The sequence below is a fragment of the Tursiops truncatus genome, chromosome 9 (assembly GCF_011762595.2).
Source record: "Tursiops truncatus isolate mTurTru1 chromosome 9, mTurTru1.mat.Y, whole genome shotgun sequence".
Lineage (NCBI taxonomy): Eukaryota > Metazoa > Chordata > Mammalia > Artiodactyla > Delphinidae > Tursiops > Tursiops truncatus.
Genome location: NC_047042.1, coordinates 12,792,454 through 12,818,697, shown reverse-complemented (window position 1 = coordinate 12,818,697; position 26,244 = coordinate 12,792,454). Strand labels below are relative to the sequence as shown.

The window sequence follows — 26,244 nt, the reverse complement described above, 5'->3', positions numbered from 1 at the left end:
GTACCATGAGCTTTCAGTTTTAATAAAGATGCCTGTGAATTCCTTAGAGGAACCTTATTTACTGCAGTTAACTTATTATGTACAAAAATTATTTATTGCTGTGCCTCTTTCATATGAGAGGTTAACGAGCACAGCTAAAAACCACAGCAAAGGGGTGGGAAGTACCTCAGAGAAGGTGACAAATGGAGATAGTTCCAGTTGCAGGAAAGGCTGGAACATCTGAGGTGGGAAAGAGGGGAGCTTTTATAATGGTGACTCTGAGTAAGTGTAGAGAAAATTGATTCAAACATTTGATCTGGGATCAAAGAACCTTTATTATGAACGGTCAATGTTAAAAATATAAAACATACGGAAGCTGTTGCCTGTGAAGTCATTTGCGTACTCTAGCTGCAGAGATGTAAAAGCCAGTTCATTGCTATAAACAAGGACAGATTTTCTTCCTGGGCCATATGTTTTGGAGTTTTCTCTCTCCAGAATCAGGGTGGGGAGGGGGTAGAAATTACTGGTTGATATATTCTTCACTGTTGAAAATAGCTGCACTGAATTCTTTTTATTTTTGATTCATTACTGCTGATCAATTTAAAACTTTTGAACTTCCTCATAAATATCCATAAGAACTTTTTTTGAAAAAGATTTTTATATCAAAGCAGAATATTTGCCATCAGTTTTAGTACTAAAATATGACTTATTGTTATGGTGTGTTATGACACATTTTTTAAAAAGGAGACTAGCAGAGGGCCTTGGAGAATGGCATACTTGACCTTGTTTTTCCCATATGTGAGTTAGGAATGATAATCCCTGTTATGAGCCATTAAGGCAATGTCTATAAAACCCTTTGAGATCCTCAGAAGAAAAGTTTTATGTGTATAGGATTTTACTGTTATCTACATCATTTACTAGGCATCTTCAGCAAACGTTGCAATCTGATTTGAGTTTTTCACCTTCATAATTATACCCTTACATGTAAACTTGTCCTAAAAACCTTTTCTAAGGAAAAAAAATCATCTGTTTCCTTATTTGATGCAAGGTTCTCCCCCTTCCCATATATAGCAAGCGAGCTTTTTCTAGGTACTTTTTATTCAGCTCTATCTATTACGGAGGGTATTATAGTTCAGGCTGGCCTTGTAGAAGTGGAGGACCCCAAGTTAGACAATGAGCGTATCAAAATTATTCTTTTGCCACGTAAAGTCCATCATGAAAGACAGGGCTGCTCTACCTCCTGGGGAGAAATGTGGCAGTATTGTTTGTGACGAATGAGTAGAATTTACTTACGCCCAATCTGTTTCCAAAAGAGAGTTTGATATACTGGTTGACTAATACCTTCGTTGGGAGGGGCCCTATTAGAATACTCTTACTGTCAGGGATCAGAGTGGTAGTAAGAGCTTTGGGTTCAAGGCTTGGGCTTCAGAAAATCTTCTTGCACATAAAGTGAACCTTGGCTTATAACAAACCCTATTTTATGTCCCTTAACATGATATGGAAGGGTAGGGAACATGAGCACATGTAAGCTATTCTAAGCTGATTGATGCCAACACTAATGGGCATTCCTATTTGAAATACACTGACATCCTTTTAAAAGTCATATAGACTGAAAGTTTCTTTTATTGGAGGCAATATACATTGGTTCTCAACTTTAGCATGCATAGGAAACCTCCTTGAGCCCCTGTCCCAAAGATTTTGACTTAGTATGTGAGGTGGGGCACGGGAAACTTCAATTTTAACAGGCCCTATAGTTGATTTTAGAGCAGGTGGTCTGAGGACATTTGAATTCTAGGGCATTCTGTGAATCTTGGAACCAGTCAGGTGATCTCTGGCAAAAGGCACTTAGTCTTTGCTAAGCATCAGTGCCCTCATGATGAAAGGAAGGTTATAATACATAACTATACTAATATATAACTTTTGGGGTTTTTTAAAAGTTAGATTAGATAAGTAAAACACTTAGTTCAGTCCCTGGCTCACAGCATGAACTTAATAAATGGCCTTTCTAGCAATTAGGTGTGGAGATTCTGTTTCTGGGTAAAATGGAGTAAGCACATTTCTCCCTGTCCCACCCACGGAACACAGTGATAAAACCTGTACAGAATGCACGGAACATCTGTATGAGGACTGTGAAAAGTAAGTAATAGCAGGAAAATTGGGAAGGAATACCAGAATTTGAAATACCTCTAAACTGGCAGTATGTTTGCCGGTTTTTCCCTCTGATTATTCCTTTACATGAACACAGCCTGAAACCTGGGAGTGGGCCCCAGGGAACAGAGCTGAGTTCCAGGAGATGCCCTTCATTCCTGGTGCGGGGAGCATAAAAGTGGAGTCTAATGTCAGAGAGAGTGTGGACATCCTCCCTTTTTGTCCTCTCGTTTTCTCACCCCCCAGCCTCCAAGCAGTCCTGTAGCGGCAGCGGTGGGTGAGCAGCAGCCAGACTCCGAGGAAGGGGCCCTTTCTTGTATCTGAGCTGTGATCCCAAAAGACAGGGCTGAGTCCTTGATGCTTTTTCCTCTGCCCTTCCACTGACTGGCCTCTGCCCTGGAAGTATGCTGGGGAGTAGGGTAACTAGAGGGAGCTCTAGGGAACCGGAAAGAGGTTGCAGAGAGGGAAAAGCTTCAGAAAGGGATCCCTGAAGTTGTTTGTGAACCCCTGCGCTCACCCCTGGGCTGCACATGCATTGATCTGGTCCTAATCAGGACACCGACGATGTTGAGAACTATTAACAAATAGACAGCTTCCCAGGTTGCAGCATGACCATTAAGTAGGGCACAGGTTCAAAAAGCAATTGCAAAGGCTTTGGAAACTGAACCGACTGTAGAAGCAAAGCACATAGAAGGTGAGTTGGGACTTGCAGACTGAACTTAACCAGGTGAACTGCTTGCTAAAAACAATAACAACAGAAATTTTCTGTAGCATTTGAACAAGACTCAGAGGCTCATAACATAATATTCAAAATGTCCAGGATACAATCCCAAATTACTCAGCGTATGAAGAACCAGAACCTGCATGAGAAAAGACAATCAATAAATGCCAATGCCAAGATGATACAGATGTGGGAATTAACTCATGAAAACTTTAAAACAGCCATTATAAAGATACTCCAACAAGCATCGCAGACACTTAAAATAAATAGAAAAGTAGAAATGTCCAGAAAAGAAATAGAAGATTTGAAGAAGAACCAAATGAACATTTTAGAACTGAAAAATACAACCACCAAATACAGGAACAAACACCTCACTGAATGAGCTCAGTAGCACAATGGAGGTGACAAAGGAAACAGTCAAGGAACTTGAAGATGGATAAATACAAATTATTCAGTCTGAACATCAGAAAGGAAAAAAAGATAGTCCCCTCCCCAAAATGAAAGAAAGAACAGATACTCAGGGACCTGTGGGACAATAACAAAAAAATCTAATATTTATGTCACTGTAGTCCCAGAAGGAGAGAAGAGAACAGACTGAAAAAAATTGAAGCCATTGAAGAAACGATGGCTGAAAACTTCCCAAATTTGGTGAAAGATTAAAAACATACAGATTTAATAATTTCAGCAAACCCCAAATAAGATAAATCCAAATAAATCCATGCCCAAGTACATCAAAATATTACTGCTGAAAACTAAAGACCAAGAAACAGCATTTGAAAGCACCCAGAGAGAATGACGTATTGTTGATACATTTGGGGGAACACTGACTCAGTTGACTGCAGCTTTCCTGTCAGAAACGGCAGAACCCAGAGGGAAGTGGCACAACATGTTTAAAGGGCCGAAAGGAAAGAACCGTAACTGCAGAATTCTATATCCAATAGGAATATCCTTAAGAAATGAAAGTTAAGTAGATAACCTCCCCTACATTCTCCCTTCTTTCCCATTCTTCTTTTTTGAACAAACACATGCTTTCTTATCTCTTTGGGGAGAAACAGTACCTACTTGGAATATTTCACATTTATTTAATGCTTAATATGTCAAGCACTTTCACTTACATTGTTTCATTTTGTCCCAGGCAGCATTCTCTTTCAAGCACCTAAAGCATGGTTATGACCACAGCTCTTGAAGCAGTCTCTCTAGAAACATTTTGAATGCTGGCATAGTTGAAGACAGAAGGATAATTACTTTACCCACTATTTAACACCAACTTTCAAAGAGAAAAGAGGTCCAATAAGTCATATTCAGAGAAGGAGACATGAGTGCACCCCAGTTACCATTGAGCGCAAACACTGAGTAGTTTTTTGTGTAGCTTACACTGTATTCTGGGTGAGGCCACATTTATAAATTTAACATGTGATCTAGTGAAGGCACTTGCTTTTTCTTGAAATGACTTGTTCACTCTTGGTGGGGGAGGGTGTGTTTTGATTCCTGGATAAGCCTTGAGGCCAATTCTTGGATCAGGTGTGGTGACAGGGAGGTTTCTAGAAAGGGCACTGTATGTGGTGTCACTTTTTAAAATCTGAGAGAGTAATGCTGTCTTTATTATTCCTAAAGGAAATGAATGAGTGAAACATGTGAAAGAGAAATTACACCATTGAGATGCTCTCTTTACTTCAGGGAATCTTCTTCACTTCTCTCTCCTTTGTAAGATGATTAATGGATTGACTTTATTTAAACTGTGGGAAACAAATGAAACCACTACGTGTTTATATTTAAGGCAAATACATTAATAGAGGTAGTGAAGCTTTCTGTAGGCCACATGGCCTGCCCCTAGCCCATAAATGCTCCTTCTGACTTTCCAACACAAGTGCCAAACACTGCCTCCACACATTCTTTTTAAAACTTCTTTTCCATTCCAAATCCACTTGGTACTTTCATTATGGTCTTGTTAAAATTGCAAGATGTCCACTGGGACTTCCAGGATAGATTTTCTCTTTACTGAGGAGGAGCGAAAGAGGAAGTATATAAAAGCACTTCTATTTGTTATTCCTTCAGGGAGTCATAGTAAAGAAAAATAGGGACACTTCTATAGGAGGAGTATCTTTTAGTTTGACATTGTTTTAACGGTAAGCATTTGGGGCAAGTGTGTATGCTTCCCCTTTATTTTAGCACCTTGTACAACATCCTGGATAGGACTACTGGGACAGATAATACTATTTTATTTACATGTGGAACAAATAAGTGAATGTACCTACAAGATATATGTTGATTATGAGCTTGATGTAAGTGCAGACTTGCACTTATGTTATTGGTTCTTAGAATTAGGTCAGTTTTACCCAATTTGTACCTCTATCTCTGTTTCCTCTAGATAAGACTTACTGTGGGAATCTGATAACTCTTCTCCTATATTCTCATAAATGGGTACAAGATATTACGGGGGGTCTGATAACTGCTTTTCGGTTTTCCTGTATGTAGGCTCATGCTTAAATGTAGTAAAACCTTCTTATAAATGAGAAAACCAGTCACCAGCATGACCCATCCTAACTGCATGATCCTTCCCTCCATATATCCTTGTGTTAAGAAGTATAAAGACCAGCAAGGAATGGTCTTGAGGATGGAGTGGTAGGTCCTGAACACTAGTACCCACAGGCAGGTACACAAAAATTTTGTGAATTACACTTTAAAATTCTTTTTCCCTTTTAGATCTTGAATTTGCCTGAACTGATTGATGATTCCAAGTATAGAACTAACCACCTTCGGGTACAGAATAGAAAAGAGCTTATTAAAATACTATCGACACGGTAAGCTTGGCTCTACTGTTTGTACCTTTAAGAATTAATATGTTATTAGCATTTATCTGGCATTTTGTGGTGCTCTTTTTGGCTTATTTAGATTAACTTATAATTATCTTTCATTTTACAAAATTCGTTAGTGGAAATATATTTTAAAGCTATGTTTTTCTTTGTTTGAAAGCGTTTGAAAGTATTTCACATGTCTTTCTAAGTATTGCATCATAACAATGATACAAATAAGAACATCACAATAGCTTGCATTAGTTGCTTCTCTGTGGCATGTAAGTGTTTGGGTTTAGTCTATCATAAATACTAACAGTAATAATTCAACATCATTTTTTACATTTACTGTATGAATCGCTCTACATACATGATCTCATTTAACCCTTATAATCATCCCGTGAGGGAAGTTCTATTATTTCCATTTTACAGATAAGGAAACTGAGATAAGGGAGGTTCAGTCAAGAGCTTGTTGGCTTTTCTGAGCCTCTCTGTGTAGTTTGTCATGTTGATGTTTTGAAAATGGCAGATTGAGTCATAAAGGATTAATGCTGACCAATTAGAGTATTTGATTTTCAAATTATTCCATTCATGTCAGGTTATACTTTTGTTAAAACCTGTATCAATTTTTCAAGTTTGCCTCAGAAAAAGTTAATAATTCTTACTCTTTCCTATCAGTTTCACTTTTGTTTACATCTAAGTTCTCTATCTATAGGAATAGATTGTGGTTTTTGTGGATCTCAATGCCCATGTGAACCATTCTTCAGTATGGAACATTTGCTGTCATCAAACCAATAAATTAAGAACTTTTGTTCAAATACAATATCTTGTCTTTTGAAAATGCCCTTGTGTTTCCATGTAGCATAGATATATCAAAGTTCTTAGACTCATAGATATTGAGAACAAACTGAGTACCAGTGGGGAGGTGGGGGAGGGACAATACAGGGGTAGGAGAGTGGGAGGTACAAACTATAGGGTGTAAGATAGGCTACAAGGATGTAGTGTACAACACGGGGAATATGGCCAATATTTTGTAATAACGAAATGGAGTGTAACCTTTGAAAATTGTATTAAAAAACTAACAAACAAGCGAAAGTTCTTAGAAAAAAACTTCTGCTAATGTTATGTTTATTCCTCCTCCCTTCTCCTTTGGGGACCTCTACATGAGTCTGCATTCATTACCTATTTGCTTTTTCCTGGATTTTAAGCACTTCTTCTCTATGCTGCCTGTATCTCCTCCTTCAACCAATGGGGCCTCTGTGTGTGGGACTGATATACAGAGAAGAGGGGAATGAGAATTGGGCTCCCCTTTCTTGGTCATTAGTTAAATAAAACTCAGATTCTACTGCAAAGCCGGAGAGCCCTCAGTCATTAACATTTCACCCCATGAGAATTGGCCCTTTATCTCTGCTTTTTGCCTCTTTGCCTCTCAAGCAGTTTTTGATTCATTTAATTCATTGATATGACTTTTTCCTTTCACACCACGGTTACCAAGTTTCAATAACAGGCACTTGTGAGAACCTTATCAAAAGCTCTTGGAGAGTCTAAATAAATCACATCCATGCTGTGAGAAGCGTGGACCGAAGGAAAATACAAAACCTAGGCAGATACGTGTCATCTTGTTATTGAGTTGCCAGCACTCTTCTAACTTTAAGAACCACAGAGTTAAATTATTGGTTTCCTGTGTCCTAAAACCTGTATTCCTTGCTAAATTCTGTTATAGAATTCTATTGTGGACAGACTTCTAGCAGCATCTGTAACAGTTTAATTTCAAATTTCTCTTTTTGGGGTGAATTAAATAACCTAACACCTTCTTCTTTCTCCTCTTATATATACCCAGAAGTGGGAGTTTCAGCATTTTGGAACCCATAGGTTCTTATGTCTTTATTCAGACTTAAGGAATCAAACTTGTAAAGAAGAGACTAGAGGGTAGTCTTAAGAGAGGAAACTTGATAAGGGAGTTGCCTTCATCATCATCCTGCTGTTAAAACACAGACCACAGAGAGGCCCTTGGGTGCCCAGAGGCCAGGGTCCCTGCTCTCTTGGGCTGGTGTGTGGACGTGTTTTGGTGGTGTCTTGTGGGATGCAGTTCTACAGTCTCTTCCAGCTCAGGTCTCTTCTCCTCCGTGGTGGATCAAACAATGATGACCAGGGAAGATTAGGATATTGATTCAGTCCCATCGATAACCTTATCATTTGTTTTTCTGAATAAATATCCCTGGATTCATTAGTACTGTTACGTGTTGGGCTTTCAGAAGTCTCTGTGAATGTTGTAAAATGTCTCACTTTCATGATATGATTTTATGTTTTTCCAATATTCAAAATATTAATGGCTCTATATTAATGACATGATTAGATCTGGTCATTTTATTCTGACATCATGGCCCTCCACAATCTGACATGACCTTTCCTTTCCACCTTTTCTCAATATAAAGGAATAATATAGGGAGGTGGGTCCAGAGGGAGAGAGTAGGGGGAGTTGGCAGGAAAATCATGCTGTAAAAGTTATAATAGAGTTTATGATAAAGGAGTTTCTGAAACTTGTGAAACAAAGGAAAGTTTTTGGCCATAAAATGAGTTAGCTTGTCAGCAACTTCTGTTTTCTGTGTAACCTGATGATAGGTCTTTTTTTTTTCCTTCCAGTTTTATTGAGATATAATTGACATATAATGTTGCATTAGTTTAAGGCACACAAATAATGATTTGATATATGTATATATTCTGAAATGATTACCCTAGTAAGTTAACATCTGTCACCTCACAGTTACAAATCTTTTTCTTCCCTTGTGATGAGAACTTTTCAGATCTACTCTCTTAGCAACTGTCAAATATACAATACAGTAGTATTAACTATAGTCACCATGCTGCACATAACATCCTCAGGACCTATTTATCGTATAACTGCAAGTTTGTGCCTTTTGAGCACCTTCACCCATTCCCCCCGACCCTGAAGAGACATCTTGAAGGGAATACTCTACCTGGTAGAGTTCGAAGTTTTCCAGCAACTTAGAACCAGCAAAAACTTCCTTCCACACCTGAAGAGACCTAGGGACTCAAGAGTTTCAATGGAACATGCTTCTCATTTGTTCCTTCTCTTACTCATCTATTTAACACGTATTTATTGACTGCCTACTATGTGCCAGTGACTGTTTTGGGCACAAGGAAGATGGCTTCAAACACAAAACAAAGCTAAACTCCCTGCCTGCCTGGACTTTCATTAGAGTAAACCTTGTAGACGTTCTAGAAGACTTTTCTTTAAGACCTCTTCCATAAAAACATGTGTTTTGATATGCCTAAGAAGTTAGCTGTCCGTATTTTTCATATAAACTTTTTGTAAATTTTGCTTTACAAAAGTATTGCAGCTACAGTCTGTGCCTGTTAATAACTTATTGTCTTTTTGTCTTTTCGTGAGCATATTACAGTGCACGTGCTACAGTTTTGTGTGTGTGTGGTTTTCCTGTCATTTCTATAGAAAAGCATATTTTTGGTAACAGTAGCTACATTACCATGTGAATACACCATGTTTTTCCCTGTTGTCTGCTATTAAACATTACATCATAAAACTTCCCTTTAATGCTCATAGACACTTTCCTCAGCCTATATTTCTATTTTGGAAAATCTTTAAAATACATAAAAATGTAGAGGGGTTTGTGAGAGAGAATTTGCACTTCAGACAACTTTTGAAAAATCTCTAGTGATGATGGACTCATGGTGTTCCTTAAAAACAAAACAAAACAAAACGTCGCACCCCTTTCATCCAATTCGATATCCAAAAGTGAAAACAGAAGCATTTATGGATTTTTACAAAGTTTGCTCTCCTAAATACACATAAAGGTTCCCTCTTGTGTTTCAAAATCTTCCTTCCAAAGTCTTTTTCCTAAGTTTTGATTAATTTCCTGAGTAATTTCCCAAAGTAACTTTCCTGCCCATGGCAAGCGTTCATTTAAGTGTTTTAGAATCAGGTGATTCTCTTTGCATTCTCCTCTGCAATTCATAGACTCTTTAGAAAGTGCCTACCAGAAATGTCAGTCATTTACCTCGCTCTTCTGTCACTCTTGCTAAATGCAGTTTGATGCTGCTCCCTGAGAGTTGTCGGCCTCACTTGGAAAGGCAGCTGCATGTTTTTGTCATCAGCGGAGTTTTCCATAGCCAGCACAAACACAATCCCTCTCAGGTGCTCTCAGGTGTTACTATTCCCCAACTGTGGCCGTGAGCAAATTTTTTTTTTTTTTTAATTTAAAGGTGGAAGACTTTCCCCTTGAACTTGCCATTTTATCCAGGGTGTTTCAGAAAGTCTGTTTACCCAGCTGCTAAGACCAAAAGCGAGGCAAAACTAAAGCATGTTCAAAGACCCCAGCTAAAACACAGAAGAAAAGATAAAATCGAGACTAATGCAGGGTCTGTTACAACAAACCCCTCCTTTGCAAAGCTAAGGAGCAACAAACTCCTCAACCTGTGCTACCCACACACGGGACCAGCATTTTTGCAATAGTTCAGACCTCGCGGGAGAGACTAAAAATCATGATGTGTATTGATATTGAGAATAGAAGGATTATGATGATGTCTTAGTAGTTGGGGAGAAATAATAGGAAGGCATGAAATGAGGATGAAGGAAAAGAGAAATAATAGGGAAAATAGAAATACAATTCATTTTATTCCTCCTGCTTCCTCTCTTCATCAGCGTTAATGGCCACTGACTGTGTGCCCTTGTCCTGCAGATACAGAGATGAAAGATGAGGTGGCTCTTGGTCTAAGTAGGACAACAAACAAGTAAAGCAATGAATTAAGTAGTGTGTGTGAAGTGCCACTATACACATACACACAGGGTGGTGGGAGCCCAGAGAAGGGGCGACTACCTCAATCTGGGCAAGTCAGGGAAGACTTTCCTGCAGACAGTGCCAGCTGAGGTGAGTCTTTTTTTTTTTTTTTTTCAGTTGAGATGCGTCTTAAAGGACAAATAAAATTAGGCAGGTGAGGAAAAAAGATAGTTCACATCAAAGGAGGAAATATCAAACTGAGTGTAATTTTATACGGAGGAAAAAATAAATCATAGAAGAAAAAAAAGTAGCTTGGAGAGAAACTGATGACAACTTTTAAATTGCTTTTTGAAAAATGCTACACATGTTAGGGAAGCATATATCAGTATAGTCCTAGTGAAGGCATTCCTAAAATGTTGGTTACCCTAAGTTGTCATAAATAAAACTAACAGTGTGAGACAAATTTACCTTTTAAAGTACTGTGGCATCTATGTTCATCAGGATATTGGTCTATAATTTTCTTGTGATATCTTTGTCTGGTTTTGGTATCAGGGTGATGGTGGCCTCGTAGAATGAGTTTGGGGGTGTTCCTCCCTCCGCAATTTTTTGGAGGAGTTTGAGAAGGATAGGTGTTAACTCTTCTCTAAACGTGTGATAGAATTCACCTGTGAAGCCATCTGGTCCCGGACTTCTATTTGTTGGAAGATTTTAATTACAGTTTCAATTTCATTACTTTTGATTGGTCTGTTTATATTTTCTAATTCTTCCTGCGTCAATCTTGGAAGGTTGTACTTTTCCAAGAATTAGTCCATTTCATCCAGGTTGTCCATTTTATTGGCATATAGTTGCTTGTAGTATTCTCTAATGATCTTTTGTATTTCTGCGGTGTCAGTTGTAACCTCTCCTTTTTCATTTCTAATTTTATTGATTTGAGTCCTCTCCCTTTTTTTCTTTATGAGTCTGGCTAAAGGTTTATCAATTTTGTTTTTCTTCTCAAAGAACCAGCTTTTAGTTTTATGGATCTTTGCTGTTGTTTTCTTTGTTTTTATTTCATTTATTTCTGCTCTGATCTTTATGATTTCTTTCCTTCTACTAACTTTGGATTTTCTCTGTTCTTCTTGCTTTAGGTGTAAGGTTAGATTGTTTGAGATTTTTCATGTTTCTTGAGGTGAGCTTGAATTGCTATGAACTTCCCTCTTATAACTGCTTTTGCTACATCCCATAGGTTTTGGATCATCGTGTTTTCATTGTCATTTGTCTCTAGGTATTTTTTGATTTCCTCTTTGATTTATTCAGTGATCTCTTGGTTATTTAGCAGTGCACTGTTTAGCCTCCATAGACCAGTATCACTGATGAATATAGTCGCAAAGATCCTCAACAAAATACTAGCAAACAGAATCCAACATTACATTAAAAGGATCATACACCATGATCAAGTGGGATTTATCCCAGGGATGCAAGGATTCTTCAATATATGCAAATCAATCAATGTGATACACCATATTAACAAATTAAAGAATAAAAACCATATGATCATCTCAATAGATGCAGAAAAAGCTTTTGACAAAATTCAACACCAAATGGTTAGAAGACCTAAATAGACATTTCTCCAAAGAAGACATGCAGATGGCCAACAAATACATGAAAAGATGTGCAGCATCACTAATCATTAGAGAAATGCAAATCAAAACCACAATGAGGTATCATCTCACTCTAGTCAGAATGGCCATCATCAAAAAATCTACAAACAATAAATGCTGGAGAGGGTGTGGAGAAAAGGGAACCCTCCTGCACTGTTGGTGGGAATGTAAATTGATGCAACCCCTATGGAGAGCAGTATGGAGGTGCCTTAAAAAAGTAAAAATAGAACTACCATATGACCCAGCAATCCCACTACTGGGCATATACCCTGAGAAAACCAAAATTCAAAAAGAGTCATGTACCACAATGTTCATTGCAGCTCTATTTACAATAGCCAGGACATGGAAGCAACTTAAATGTCCATCGACAGATGAATGGATAAAGAAGATGTGGCACATACATACAATGGAATATTAGTCAACCATAAAAAGAAATGAAATTGAGTTATTTGTAGTGAGGTGGATGGACCTAGAGTCTGTCATACAGAGTGAAGTAAGTCAGAAAGAGAAAGACAAATACCGTATGCTAACGCATATATATGGAATTTTAAAAAGCGGTACTGATGATCCTAGTGGTAGGGCAGGAATAAGGATGCAGACGTTGAGAACAGACTTGAGGGCACGGGGGTGGGTGGTGAGGCGAAGCTGGGATGAAGTGAGAGAGTAGCATCGACATATATACACTACCAAATGTAAAATGGATGGCTAGTGGGAAGCTGCTGCATAGCACAGGGAGATCAACTTGGTGCTTTGTGATGACCTAGAGGGATGAGATAGGGAGGGTGGGAGGGAGGCTCAAGAGGGAGGGGATATGGGGATATATGTGTACATATGGCTGATTCAGTTTGTTGTACAGCAGAAACTAACACAACATTGTAAAGCATTTATACTCCAATAAAGATGTGGGAAAAAAACCCACATATGGACTGTTTAAAAAAAATTAAAGTACTGTGGCAATACCTTTAGTAAAATAAATAATTATTTTTGGTTTTGAATGATCTGGTTTTTCTGAAGTCAAGTTTCTGGTATGCAGTTGAATATCTACTTATTTTCACAGTTTACTGTATTAAAATACTGTGAAATTAAATGCTGTAGTTCACGGCCTTCTAAACAGAGGTGCTAAACAGACATTTGTTGAATTGAATCCAGAACTTATTAAAGAGCTTCACCTTTTTAAATTTGGTGTCAAGTTATTTTTAATATACTTGTTCAGAATATTGGAGAGCTGGACCTGGAGCATTTTTGGGCTGTTCATGGAGGGCTTGTAACTTCAAAGATGCCTAAATATAATGTTAAGTTTTAAAAACAGACATCTTGGTTCCATCAGACAAATTTGGTCATTCCACTTCCCTGCCTAGGTCTTTCAGGGAGTCTCCACAGCTTTGAAGATAAAGTTTAAACTATTTATCTTAACACATGTAATTGCATCCCACTTTTACCTTAGAACCATCTTATAATTTGGCCTCGTCTTTTAATCTGCTGTGTCTTCCCACAGGCTCATTGCTTTTCACTAAAATGATGAAGCTTCTTCATCTCACTGGCTGCTACTAGTCTTTTAAAATGAGCACAAGTTTTGGGAGCTCTTCCCGTCTCGTTTGTCTGTTTAAAGCGGCCCCTCCTATGTTGCTGAATCAAAGTATCTATTGCGTTCAGCTGTCATTAATCCTCCACCTTGACGCAGCAGTAAACTTCTTAAGGCAGAGACTATCTTTTTGTTTTTAGAGACAGTTTCTTTTAGAGCAGTTTTACGCTCATAGCAAAACTGAGAGGAAGGTACAGAGAGTTCCCACGTACCCTCTGCTACCCCCCAACCCCTGCCCTCTCCCCCAGCCTCCCCACCAGCAACATCCCTCACCAGAGTGGTACACTGATTATAACTGATGAGCCTACGTTGACACATCGTAAGAGACTATGCACATCGTAAGAGACTGTCTTTTTTGATTTTTATTTCTGATGCCTCTTTGGTTCCCTGGTGCTAGATGTTCTTTCAGTTAGTGAATGTATGAACCAGTGAGGGGCAAAGCTATCCCAATTTGGGAAACTGGCCAAAGGGAAGAGACCCAATGTCAGGTCAGAATAAAAAGAGGAGAGCAGTGGTAGCTAGAAATGAGAACTTTTTCTAAACTAACCTAGGAGGCCTGTATTATGATCACAGAATGTCAGAAGGCCTGAATTTGAAACCAGAGCCTTCCACTAACTCTGTGGTCTTGAGCAGATCCTCTGATTTCTCTGAGCCTCCGGTTCTCATATATACGGTACGTGTAAGAATACCTGCATCACTGTGAGAATTAAAAAACAGAAGAGGCATGAAAGCAGCCAGCATAGCCCTCAGCAAACAACAGTGCTCAGTATATTTGAGGAGAACCTCAATCCTCAAGAATCAGAAATTATAGTTCCCACGTTTTTTGCCATCAGAGTTCTCCTATGGCATTTTTTTATTCATGGATGCCAAGTTTTGAGAGATTTTCCTCTCCCAAACTGTAATTATTATATGAATTACCTTCCACAATTTTTATTTAATAAAGTTTCATTTAACTGCCAATCAGATCCTGATTAGGACGATATAACTAGTGTTATTGTAGTGATTTGATTTAATTCTAGCAGACGTAAAGCATGACATTCTAGTTGGCCTGTATGACCTTTTTGCAGCTAAACAAATGATTTCTGTTCAGCTTCTTAAAAAAATTAAAAATAGCTTACAAGACTCAGGAATACATTTAACTTTGTACAGTGCTCCTAATAAAGGCTATTAATAGTGCTTGTTTTTTCTTTTCTTTCAAACCCAAAGTGGACCTTAATAGTTCATATACTATTCCCTTTCAAGAAACACTGTTTCTCAGTGTGGGCAATGAATTTGGAACTTGTGAACATTCCACTTAAATTATTCCATGCATTTGTGGTTGTACCCTCATAAAGAATGAAGCACTTTCGTGTGTTCCTGAGTTGCTATGCTGTGTTAATAGACTCTATGAAAAGCTTCAGTCAGGGTCTTTGAACTCTGAAATAAAATACATCCATGAGTTCTCCTCTGTCATTTTTATGGTTAAGTTTTTGAAAGTTTTAATGGGTATCTTTGGCCTTCCTAAAAACTGTTGACTTTACTTTTCTCTTAAATAATATCTATAATATCCTTAATTTTCATTTTTAGTAGAAAGTAAAACTACCACATATTTCACCTCAGACAGCCCTCTATCTCTTGCCCCTTCCCCTACCCCCCATCTTAAATCCCCATTTCAATCCTCCCTCCTGCCTGCCTTCCACGCCCCCCATCTTCCTGTCCTTATCCTGTCATTCACAATTTGAACTCTTTTACAATTAAATGATACATGGATATCACTTACCACTTTCCTAGGTGGGTTTCAGCTACTTGCAGGAAGGCTTCATTGAAAAAGTGGCTTGCTTAGAGAAGAGGGAGAGTTTTATCAGTGGCCACGAATATGATATAATTTAGAAGGACTGGGCGGAACCTCTATTCCATGGAATATAACCCTTCCTTACACATAGTTTGCTGATTTCAGAAATTCTGCAATTATAGATTTTAGGGGCTTAAAAGTTTGTCCGCTCTTAAGCTTCAAACAGCACAGGGCTGGGGGGTGTTAAAGCATGTAGTCATATTCCTTAGAGTAAATAAAATTCCCCAGGCCCTTTCCTCAGACTAGATTTTAATACGGGGAAAGTGGAGAAATCATCAAAGCCCTGCCTAAGGTGAGTGAAAAGCAGAATGGAGGCTGAGAGCAGTCAGGAGCCCCAGAGATTAAGTTCCCCTCACTGACACTTTTGCCAGGGCTGGGAGGCTATGGGAGTCTCTTTTAACCCGGATTAATTCCTCCCCTCTAAACCTGGCAACCATCGACTCTCCCATGTCTACATGTTTTTAATATACATAGAGAAACTTATTGTTTTCTCCCACGGAAACTTTTTTGTTGGTCTAATATTCTCTTTCCCATATGATCACATTTTAAAATCTCTTCTGCCAGCCTTTTTTTTTTTTTTCCTGCCTACTGCTCGTATCTAACGAGGCTGCATTTCACGTGATTTTTATATATCCTCAACCTACATATTTAGTTTATTGTAACCTTCCCCCCAACCTTTCATAATGCTTTGAATCATATCATTGTAGGTTTATCTGGGATCCACTGCAGAGGGCTGATTTGTATAAATGGATCTGACGTTTGGTGAGGGTCACATTTGTTTTCTTATGCATTCCATGGCAGCTCTGCCATTATCAGCTAATAGATGGTCCCTTGTAAAATGTCTATATTTTATGTGGTACATTTTCTGAATGTTGGTCATTTGGAGATAGATTTACGTGGCTATTTGTTGTTACTATAAAATCAGCCTGGAGGGAAAAAGAATGAAAGAAACACAGCCCTGGAATGCATCCCTTTTGGCTTACAGAATGCAAAGGGAACCACTGCAACTCCAAACAAGCTCCTCGTGACCAGGGCTCTTTCTACCCTGTTAAGAGAATTCTTTGTGACTGAGAATCAAATGATATCTTTAAGTGAGTCAGGATGGAATGGAATGTCATCCCACTCCTTCTCTCCCCCTCCTTTTTTCCAGAAGGGCTATAAAACATTCCACACTGCCTTTTAGTAGAAAGAATTAGGTGGTAGTGGTGGGATATTTATATGTATGTGCAGGGGGGGTGAGGATGGTGGCGGGAGGGAGTCCAGTAAACTCTATTTCCCTGGATAAAACATTTAATACCCTCATATCTCCTTTGGAACTTAATGTATATTTTTAGATTTATAGAATGATAGAGCCCTAAACACTTGGGGAGCTGGATAGAATCTGGGATATCATTGAACTTAACCCCTTCCTATGTGTAAGAACTTAGAATTTAACAGCATCATGTCTAGAGACCCCTTGAAATCTGATGGGAGATTCCACAAAGCCAACTCGAAAGGCCTTCCTTTTGGGAGGGTGTAGGCACAGCTCTCCAGACTTTGCTGGCTGACCTTCTTTTGCCCTTGACTTTTGAATTGGATAGAGAAGCTGGAGTTCGACTCGGTCTCCTGACACTCGGTTTGCTCCGTAGACTCCCAGACTCATTCCTGCCCTGCCCAATTTCCTGCCTGCCTTTGGCTCAGACTGAGTTCTGTTCTGCAACTACTTTGCCCCCACTTGGGTTCTATTCTTATCTCTTCTTAGCTTCAGCTTTCCAGCGTAGGCCTTCCTTGGGCCTTTGATCTGACATCAACTGATGTTTCTAGTGAGAGCTGACTCCACCTCTCTCCCAGTGCTGACAGCTGACATCCCTGCTGAGCCTTGATTTCCACCAGCTGTCCAGCATCCTGGAACATTCCCTAGCGACCAGCTGCTCCTGGCCGTCTTCACCTGGACAATCCACAGTAGTTTTGGCAAGCTGCTCACTGCTTCCAAAGGCAGACTGGACCTACCTTAGTTCTGGTTTAATATGTTTTCCCCAGTATCACACAGCTCACTGGTGTGTGAGGCTCAAATTGGAATCTCCTGATTCCTTTTTCCACCGCACTCCTGGGCCAATCACTTATTTTCCTTTTCTCTAACTAGAAATTTTGTATTTCGAATAATCCTAGGTAGGAAAAGAAGTTAAGTGAACATTCTGCACGCCCCCCAACCCGAACACACACACACACAACTTTTAATCTTTCAATTTTTAAATTTGCATTTTTTCTTTCTTAATGATTTTTCTTCCCTCTATTGTGAATTGTTTTTCTTTTCTCATTTGCTAACTTTGGAAAAAGAAAAATCCAGACATTGGAATGTCTGAGTTTATTTAAGTCTCAGCACTCTGTTCAATTTAATGAAGGGAAACAAAAAAGGAAAATCAGAATGCTGGCCTGGATCTTTGTGGCTCTGGGATTGGCCCTTTTTGGTGGCCATTGATATATACTATATTTGGAAAATAAGAGTAATTGGTGGTTCCAAGCTATTTTTAAACACATTAGAATATAGAAATAAATTCTAAAATATAGAAATTTAGAACTATTAGAAACAGAAACGGTGAGAGACATAATCATTTTGTAATAATTTAACTATTTTCTAATATAGGTAAATAAAAAGAGGATTTATTTAGCATATTTAATGAGGTGGAGGTAGTAGACATATGTCACACTGCATACCCTGCTAACAGAGAGCACATATTCGTTTTTAGTGTCTATGGAACATTTAAAAACACTGATTACAGACTAGGTTACAGAGAAAATATTAGTAAGCTTCAAGAAAGAAAAACTAACCACAATGAAATATTCTAAAAATTAATAACAAATTTAAATATACAAGCATAGATATAACTATAAAGCACAGCATGTAAGCCAAAAAATTTAATATGGGATGAAAAATTTAAAATCATAGTTAACAGTTGTGGTGTAGCAAATCATCCTAAAACTGACTGTTTTAAAATGTGTCTGAAAACTTTTTCTATGAAGAGTTAGATAGTAAATACTTTAGGCTTTGCGGACCTTGTGGTCTTCATCATAGCTACTTAACTCTACTGTTGCAGCGAGATGGCAACCATAGACAATACTTAAATGAGTGAGTGTGACTGTATTCCAAAAGGACTCTATCTATGGACATTGAAAGCTGAATTTCATACATTTTTGATGCATTACGAGATATTATTCTTTTGATTTCTTTCAACCATTTAAAAATGTAAAATGCATTTTTTTTCTTGAAAACTCACAGAATTCACTCTCTTAACAATTTTCCTACATATCATATAGCAGTGTTAGCTATAGTCACCATGTTGCCTTGTATAGTACATCCCTAGTGTTTGTTTATTTTATAACTGGAAGTTTGTACCTTTTGACCACCTTCTTCCAATCTCCCTTCCTCTTCCTCTTTGCTTCTGGTAACCACAAGTCTGATCTCTTCTTCTATGAGGTTTTTTTTTTTTTTTTAGTACTGCATATACGTGAGATCATATGGTATTTGTCTTTCTCTGTCTGACTTATTTCACTTAGCATAATGCCTTCAGAGTCCACCCATGTTTGCACAAATGGTAAGACTTTCTCACTTTTTATGGCTGAATAATATTCCATTTTCTATGTATACCACAATTTATTTATCCATTTATCCATTGATGGACACATGTTTTCCAAGCCTTGGCTATAGCAAGTGATGCTGCTATGAACATGGGGATGTAGATATCTTTTCAAGTTAATGTTTTCATTTCCTTTGGATATAATCCCAGATCTGGAATGTGATAGTTCTATTTTTAATTTTTTGAGGATCCTCCATACTGTTTTCCATAGTGCTGTACCAATTTACATTCCCACCAACAGTCCACAAGAGTTCCCTTTTCTCCACATCTGTGCCAGCATTTGTTATCTCTTTCTTTTTGATGATGGCCATTCTATCAAGCATGAGGTGATATCTCATTGTGGTTTTGATTTGCATTTCCCTGATGGTTAGTGATGCTGAGTATCCTTTCATGTGTCTGCAGGCCATCTATGAGTCTTCTTTGGAGAAATGTCTATTTGCCTGTTTATAAATTAGGTTATTTGGGGTTTTTTGCTGTTGAATTTAATTAATTATTTATATAGTTTAGGTATTGACCCATTTTCATGTATATGGTATACAAATGTTTTTTCCCATTCCATAGGTTGTCTTTTCACTTTGTTGATCGTTTCTTTTACAGTGCAGAAGCATTTTAATTTGATGTAGTCCCACTTGTTTATTTTATTTTATTGGAGTATAATTGCTTTACAATGTTGTGTTCGTTTCTGCTGTACAACAAAGTGAATCAGATATATGTACACATATATCCTCTCCTTCTTGGACCTCCCTCCTACCCCCCCTCCCCCAATCCCACCCATCTGGGTCATCACAGAGGAGCGAGCTGAGCTCCCTGTGCTATACAGCAAGTTCCCAGTAGTTGTCTGTTTTACACATGGTAGTGTATATATGTCAGTCCTAATCTCCCAATTTGTCTGACCATCCCCTTCCCCCCTGTGTCCACATGCTTGTTCTCTACATCTCTGTATCTGCCCTGCAAATAGGTTCACCTGTACCTTTTTCTATTATTTTTGATATTGTTGCTTGTACTTTAGGTGTCATATCCAAAAAAATCATTACCAAGACTCATGTCAAGGAGCTTTATTTCTGTTTTTATCTAGAAGTTTCATGGTTTCAGGTCTTACATTTAAGTCTTTAATCCATATTGAGCTAATTTTTGTGAGTGGGTGTAAGATACAGATCCAGGTTCATTCTTTTACATGTGAATATCCAGTTATCCCAGTTTCATTTATTTAAGAACCTGTCTCTTCTTCACTGAGTATTCTTGGCTCTCTTGTGAAATATTAGTCAACTGTTTGTGCTTGGATTTATTTCTGGGCTCTGCATTCTGTTCCATTGGTCTATTTCTCTGTTTTTATGCCAGTACCATATTGCTTTGATAACTATAGCTTTATAGCATTGTCTGAAATCAGGAAGTATGATGCCTCCTGCTTTGATCTTCTTTCTCAGGATTTCTTTGGCTACTCAGCATTTTTTATGGCTCCATGTAAATTTTAGAAGTGTTTTTCTACTTCTGTAAAAAATGCAACTGAAACATCAATAGGAATTGAATTGAATCTATAGATGGCTTTTGATAGTATTGACATTAATATTAATTAATATTAACGTTAATTAATATTAACAATATTAATTCTTTCAATTCACGAACATGGAATACCTTTCCATTTATTTGTGTCTTCATTGTTTTCATCACTGCCTTGTAGTTTTCAGAGTAGAGATCTTTCTCCTCTTCAGTTAAATTTATTCCTAAGTATTTTATTGTTTTTGATCCTGTTGTAAATGGGATTAATTTCTTTATTTCTTTTTTGAAAAATTCATTGTTAGTGTAGAGAACACTACTGATTTTTGACTGTAAATTTTGTATCCTTTAACATTACTGAATTGGTTGATTAGATCTAACAACAGTTTTTTGGTTGAGTCTTTAGGATTTTCTATATGTAAAATTATGTTACCTACAAAGGTAGACACTTTTACTACATTCTTTCCAATTCCAATACCTTTTATTTCTTTCTCTTGCCTGATTGCTTTAGTTAAGACTTCAAGTACTTTGTTGAATAAGAGTGGTGAGAGTGGGTGCCCTTGTCTTGTTCCTGATCTTAGAAGAAAAGTGTTCAGCTTTTCACCATAAGAGATGATGTTAACTGTGGGCCTGTCATTTATGGCCTTTATTATGTTGAAATATGTTCCTTCTATGTCTAATTTGTTAGGAGTTTTTATCACAAATGGATGTAAATTTTGTCAAATGCTTTTCTGCGTCTCTTGAGATGATCATATGATTCTTTTTCTATCACATTGATTGATCTACATATATTGAACCATCTTTACATGCCATGGATAAGTCCCACTTGATCATGGTGTATGGTCCTTTTAATGTGCTGCTGAATTCAGTTCGCTAGTATTTTTTGAGACGTTTTTCATTTGTTTTCATGAGGGATATTGCCCTGTAGTTTTCTTTCCTAGTGGTATCAGTTTCTGGTTCTAGTACCAAGGTAATGCTGGCCTCATAAAATGAGTTTGAGAGTGTTCCCTCCCCTTTTATTTTTTGGAAGAGTTTGGGAAAGATTGGTGTTAATTCTTCTTTGTAGTTTGGTAAAATTTACCAGTGAAACCACCTGGTCCTGAGCTTTTGTTTGTTGAGAGATTTTTTATTACTAATTCAATCTCCATAGTAGTAATTGGTTTATTCAGACTTTCTATTTATTCTTGATTTAGTCTTGGTAAGTTATATGTTTCTCAGAAATGTTTTTCCATTTCTTCCAGGTTGTCCAGTTTGTTGGCGTATATTTGACTATAGTAGTCTCTTATGATCCTTCGAATTTCTGTGACATCAGTTGTAATGTCTCAGTTTTTCATTGATAATTTTGTTGATTTGGGTCCTTTCTCTTTTTGCCTTGGTTAGTCTAGCTAAGGGTTTTTCAATTTTGTTTATCTTTTCAAAGAACCAACTTGTGCTTTGGTTCATCTTTTTCTATTTTTTTTTTGTTGTCTTTCATTTACTTCTGCTCTAATCTTTAGTATTTTCTTTCTTCTGCTAATTTTGGCCTCAGTTTGTCCTTCTTTTTCTAGTTCTAAAGGCATAGAGTTAGATTGTTTATTTGGGATCTTTCTTGCTGCTTAATGTAGACGTCTATTACTATGAATTTCCCTCTTATAACCGCATTTGACGCATCCATAAGTTCTGGTTTGTTGTATTCCCATTTTCATTTGTTACAAGAAACTTTTTTATTTCCCCTTTAACAACTTCTTTGATTCATTGGTTGTTCAGGAGACTAATATTTAATTTCCATGACTTGGTAAATTTTGCAGTTTTCCCCTTGTTATTGATTTCTTGTTTCATGCCATTATGGTCAGAGAAGATATTTGGTATGATTTCAGTTTTCTTAGATTCGCTAAGACTTGTTTTGTGCCTAACCTATGGTCTATCCTAGAAAATGTTCCACATGTGCTTGAGAAGAATGTGTATTCTGCTGTTGTTGGATATGTTCTGTATATGTCTGCTAAGTTCCATTGGTCTATAGTGCTGTTTAAATCTGCTGTTTTCTTATTAATTCCCTGGGTGATCTATCCATTGTTGAGAATGGGATATTAAAGTCCCCAGAGATTGTTGTATTACTCTTTATTTCTCTTTTTAGCTCTGTTAGTTTGTGCTTTATATATTTAGGTGCTCCAGTCTTAGCCACATAAATATTTTCAATTGTTATAGCTTCTTGATATATTATCATTATTATATAATGACCTTCTTTGTCTCTTTTTATCATTTTTAGTTTAAAGTCTATTTTTTCTGATATAAGTATAGCTACCTCTGCTTTTTTTGGTTACATTTGCTTAAAATGAGGGTTTTCCATCCCTTCACTCCCAAGTCTATGTGTGCCTTTAAGGCTAAAATGAGTTTTCTGTAAGCAGCATATTGTTGGATATGGTTTTTTAAATTCCATTCAACCATTCTATGTCTTTTAATTGGACAAAGTAATCCCTTTATGTTTTAAGTAATTATTGATATGTAAGGACTTACTATTGCCATTTTCTTTTTTTCTGGTTGGTTTGTAGATCTGTTGTTCCTTGTTTATTATCCTGCTGTCTTTTTCTTTGTGTTTTGATGTCTTTTAATATCAGTATTATTTGACTTCTTCATTGTGTTATTTTGTGCAACTACTACTGAATTTTCTCTTGTGGTTACAATGAGGCTTATGTAAAATATCTTAAACTTATTTAAAACTGATAACAGCTTAACTTCAGTAGAATTCATAAACCTTACACTTTACGTCTCCTTCTCCTCCCATTTTAGGTTATTGTTATTATGATTTACATGCTTTTATATTGTGTAGCTAATAACAGATTATTGTAGCCTTGGTTATCTTTACTATGTTCTTTTAAAAAATTTTTCAAACTAGAGTCATATATGAATTATGCACCACTATTACCATATTGCAGACTCTAACTGTGACTATATATTTACCGTTACCAGTGAGATTTACACTACCTTTTTATGCTTTTATGATGTTAGTGTTCTTTTACTTCCACCCAAAGAATTCCCATTAGTATTTCTTGTAAGGAAGGTCTGGTGATAATGGACTTCTTCAGCTTTTGTTTGGGTTAGACCTTACCCTCTTTCATTTCAGAAGGACAGCTTTGCTGGGTATAGAATTCTTGGTTGGCAGTTATTTTTCCTTCAATATTTTGAATATGTCATCCCGTTCGCTCCTGGTCTGGAAAGTTGAGCAATCCACCTATATTCTTATGGGGGTTCCCTTTTATGTAGCTTCACTCTTTACACTTGCTACTCTTTAAAGTCTTTGTCTTTGACTTTTGACAATGTAATTATAATGCGTCTCACTATACCCCTATTTGGGGTCCTTTGGGTCTCGTGGATCTGGATGTCCATTTCTCTCCCCAGATTCAGGAAGTTTTCAACCCTTTTGCATTAAATATACTTTGTTTCTTTCTCTCTCTTTCCTCCTTCTGGAATTCTCATAACACAAATATTGTTTCTTTTCATTGTGTCCCATAATTCCCACAGGACTTTGTCACTCTTTTTTTTTTAACATCTTTATTGGAGTATAATTGCTTTACAATGGTGTGTCAGTTTCTGCTTTATAACAAAGTGAATCAGTTATACATATACATATGTTCCTATATCTCTTCCCTCTTGCATCTCTCTCCCTCCCACCCTCCCTATGCCACTCCTCTAGGTGGACACAAAGCACCGAGCTGATCTCCCTGTGCTATGCGGCTGATTTCTACTAGCTATCTGTTTTACGTTTGGTACTGTATATATGTCCATGCCACTCTCTCACTTTATCCCAGCTTACCCTTCCCCCTCCCCATATCCTCAACTCTATTCTCTAGTAGTTCTGTGTCTTTATTCCAGTCTTGCCCCTAGGTTCTTCATGACCTTTTTGTTAGATTCCATATATATGCATTAGCATACGGTATTTGTTTTTCTCTTTCTGACTTACTTCACTCTGTATGACAGACTCTAGGTCCATCCACCTCACTACAAATAACTCAATTTTGTTTCTTTTTATGGCTGAGTAATATTCCATTGTATTTATGTGCCATATCTTCTTTATCCATTAATCTGTTGATGGACACTTAGGTTGCTTCCATGTCCTGGCTATTGTAAATAGAGCTGCAATGAACATTGTGGTACATGACTCTTTTTGAATTATGGTTTTCTCAGGGTATATGCCCAGTAGTGGGATTGCTGGGTCGTATGGTATTTCTCTTTGTAGTTTTTTAAGGAACCTCCATACTGTTCTCCATAGTGGCTGTATCAATTTACATTCCCATCAACAGTGCAAGAGGGTTCCCTTTTCTCCACACCCACTCCAGCATTTATTGTTTGTAGATTTTTTAATGATGGCGAATCTGACTGGTGTGAGATGATATCTCACTATAGTTTTGATTTGCATTTCTCTAATGATTAATGATGTTGAGCATTCTTTCATGTGTTTGTTGGCAATCTGTATATCTTCTTTGGAGAAATGTCTATTTAGGTATTCTGCCCATTTTGGATTGGGTTGTTTGTTCTTTTCCTATTGAGCTGCATAAGCTGCTTGTAAATTTTTGAGGTTGATCCTTTGTCAGTTACTTCATTTACAAATATTTTCTCCCATTCTGAGGGTTGTCTTTTGGTCTTGTTTATGGTTTCCTTTGCTGTGCAAAAGCTATTAAGTTTCATTAGGTCCCATTTGTTTTTTTTCCCCTTTCTCTAGGAGGTGGGTCAAAAAGGATCTTGCTGTGATTTATGTCATAGAGTGTTCTGCCTATGTTTTCCTCTAAGAGTTTGATAGTGTCCGGCCTACATGTAGGTCCTTAATCCATTTAGAGTTTATTTTTGTGTATGGTGTTAGGGAGTGTTCTAATTTCACTCTTTTACATGTAGCTGTCCAGTTTTCCCAGCACCACTTATCGAAGAGGCTGTTTTTCTCCATTGTATATTCTTGTCTCCTTTATTAAAGATAATGTGACCATATGTGCGTAGTTTTATCTCTGGGCTTTCTATCCTGTTCCATTGATATATATTTCTGTTTTTGTGCCAGTACCATATTGTCTTGATTACTGTAGCTTTGTAGTATAGTCTGAACTCAGGGAGCCTGATTCCTCCAGCTCCATTTTTCATTCTCAAGATTGCTTTGGCTATTTGGGGTCTTTTGTGTTTCCATACAAATTGTGAAATTTTTTGTTCTAGTTCTGTGAAAAATGCCAGTGGTAGTTAGATAGGGATTACATTGAATCTGTAGATTGCTTTAGGTAGTAGAGTCATTTTCACAATGTTGATTCTTCCAATCCAAGAACATGGTATATCTCTCCATCTGTTTGTATCATCTTTAATTTCTTTCATCAGTGTCTTATAATTTTCTGCATACAGGTCTTTTGTCTCCTTAGGTAGGTTTATTCCTAGATATTTTATTCCTTTTATTGCAATGGTAAATGGAAGTGTTTTCTTAATTTTTCTTTCAGCTTTTTCATCATTAGTGTATAGGAATGCAAGAGATTTCTGTGCATTAATTTTGTATCCTGCTACTTCACCAAGTTCATTGATTAGCTCTAGTACTTTTCGGGTAGCAGCTTTAGGATTCTCTATGTATAGTATCATGTCATCTGCAAACAGTGACAGTTTTACTTCTTCTTTTCCGATTTGGATTCCTTTTATTTCTTTTTCTTCTCTGATTGCTGTGGCTAAAACTTCCAAAACTATGTTG

General features: G+C 37.3%; 1 protein-coding gene across 2 annotated transcripts in view; it reads left to right on the top strand.

Moving 5' to 3' along the window:
- SUGCT (succinyl-CoA:glutarate-CoA transferase) overlaps positions 1–26,244 on the top strand; it is a 689,175-nt gene that overhangs the window by 234,340 nt on the left and 428,591 nt on the right. For both annotated transcript variants that reach the window (XM_073809536.1, XM_033862875.2), the window contains one exon: positions 5,552–5,649. In XM_073809536.1, coding sequence (XP_073665637.1) covers positions 5,552–5,649 — 98 coding nt within the window. The remainder of the gene's footprint in view (positions 1–5,551; positions 5,650–26,244) is intronic.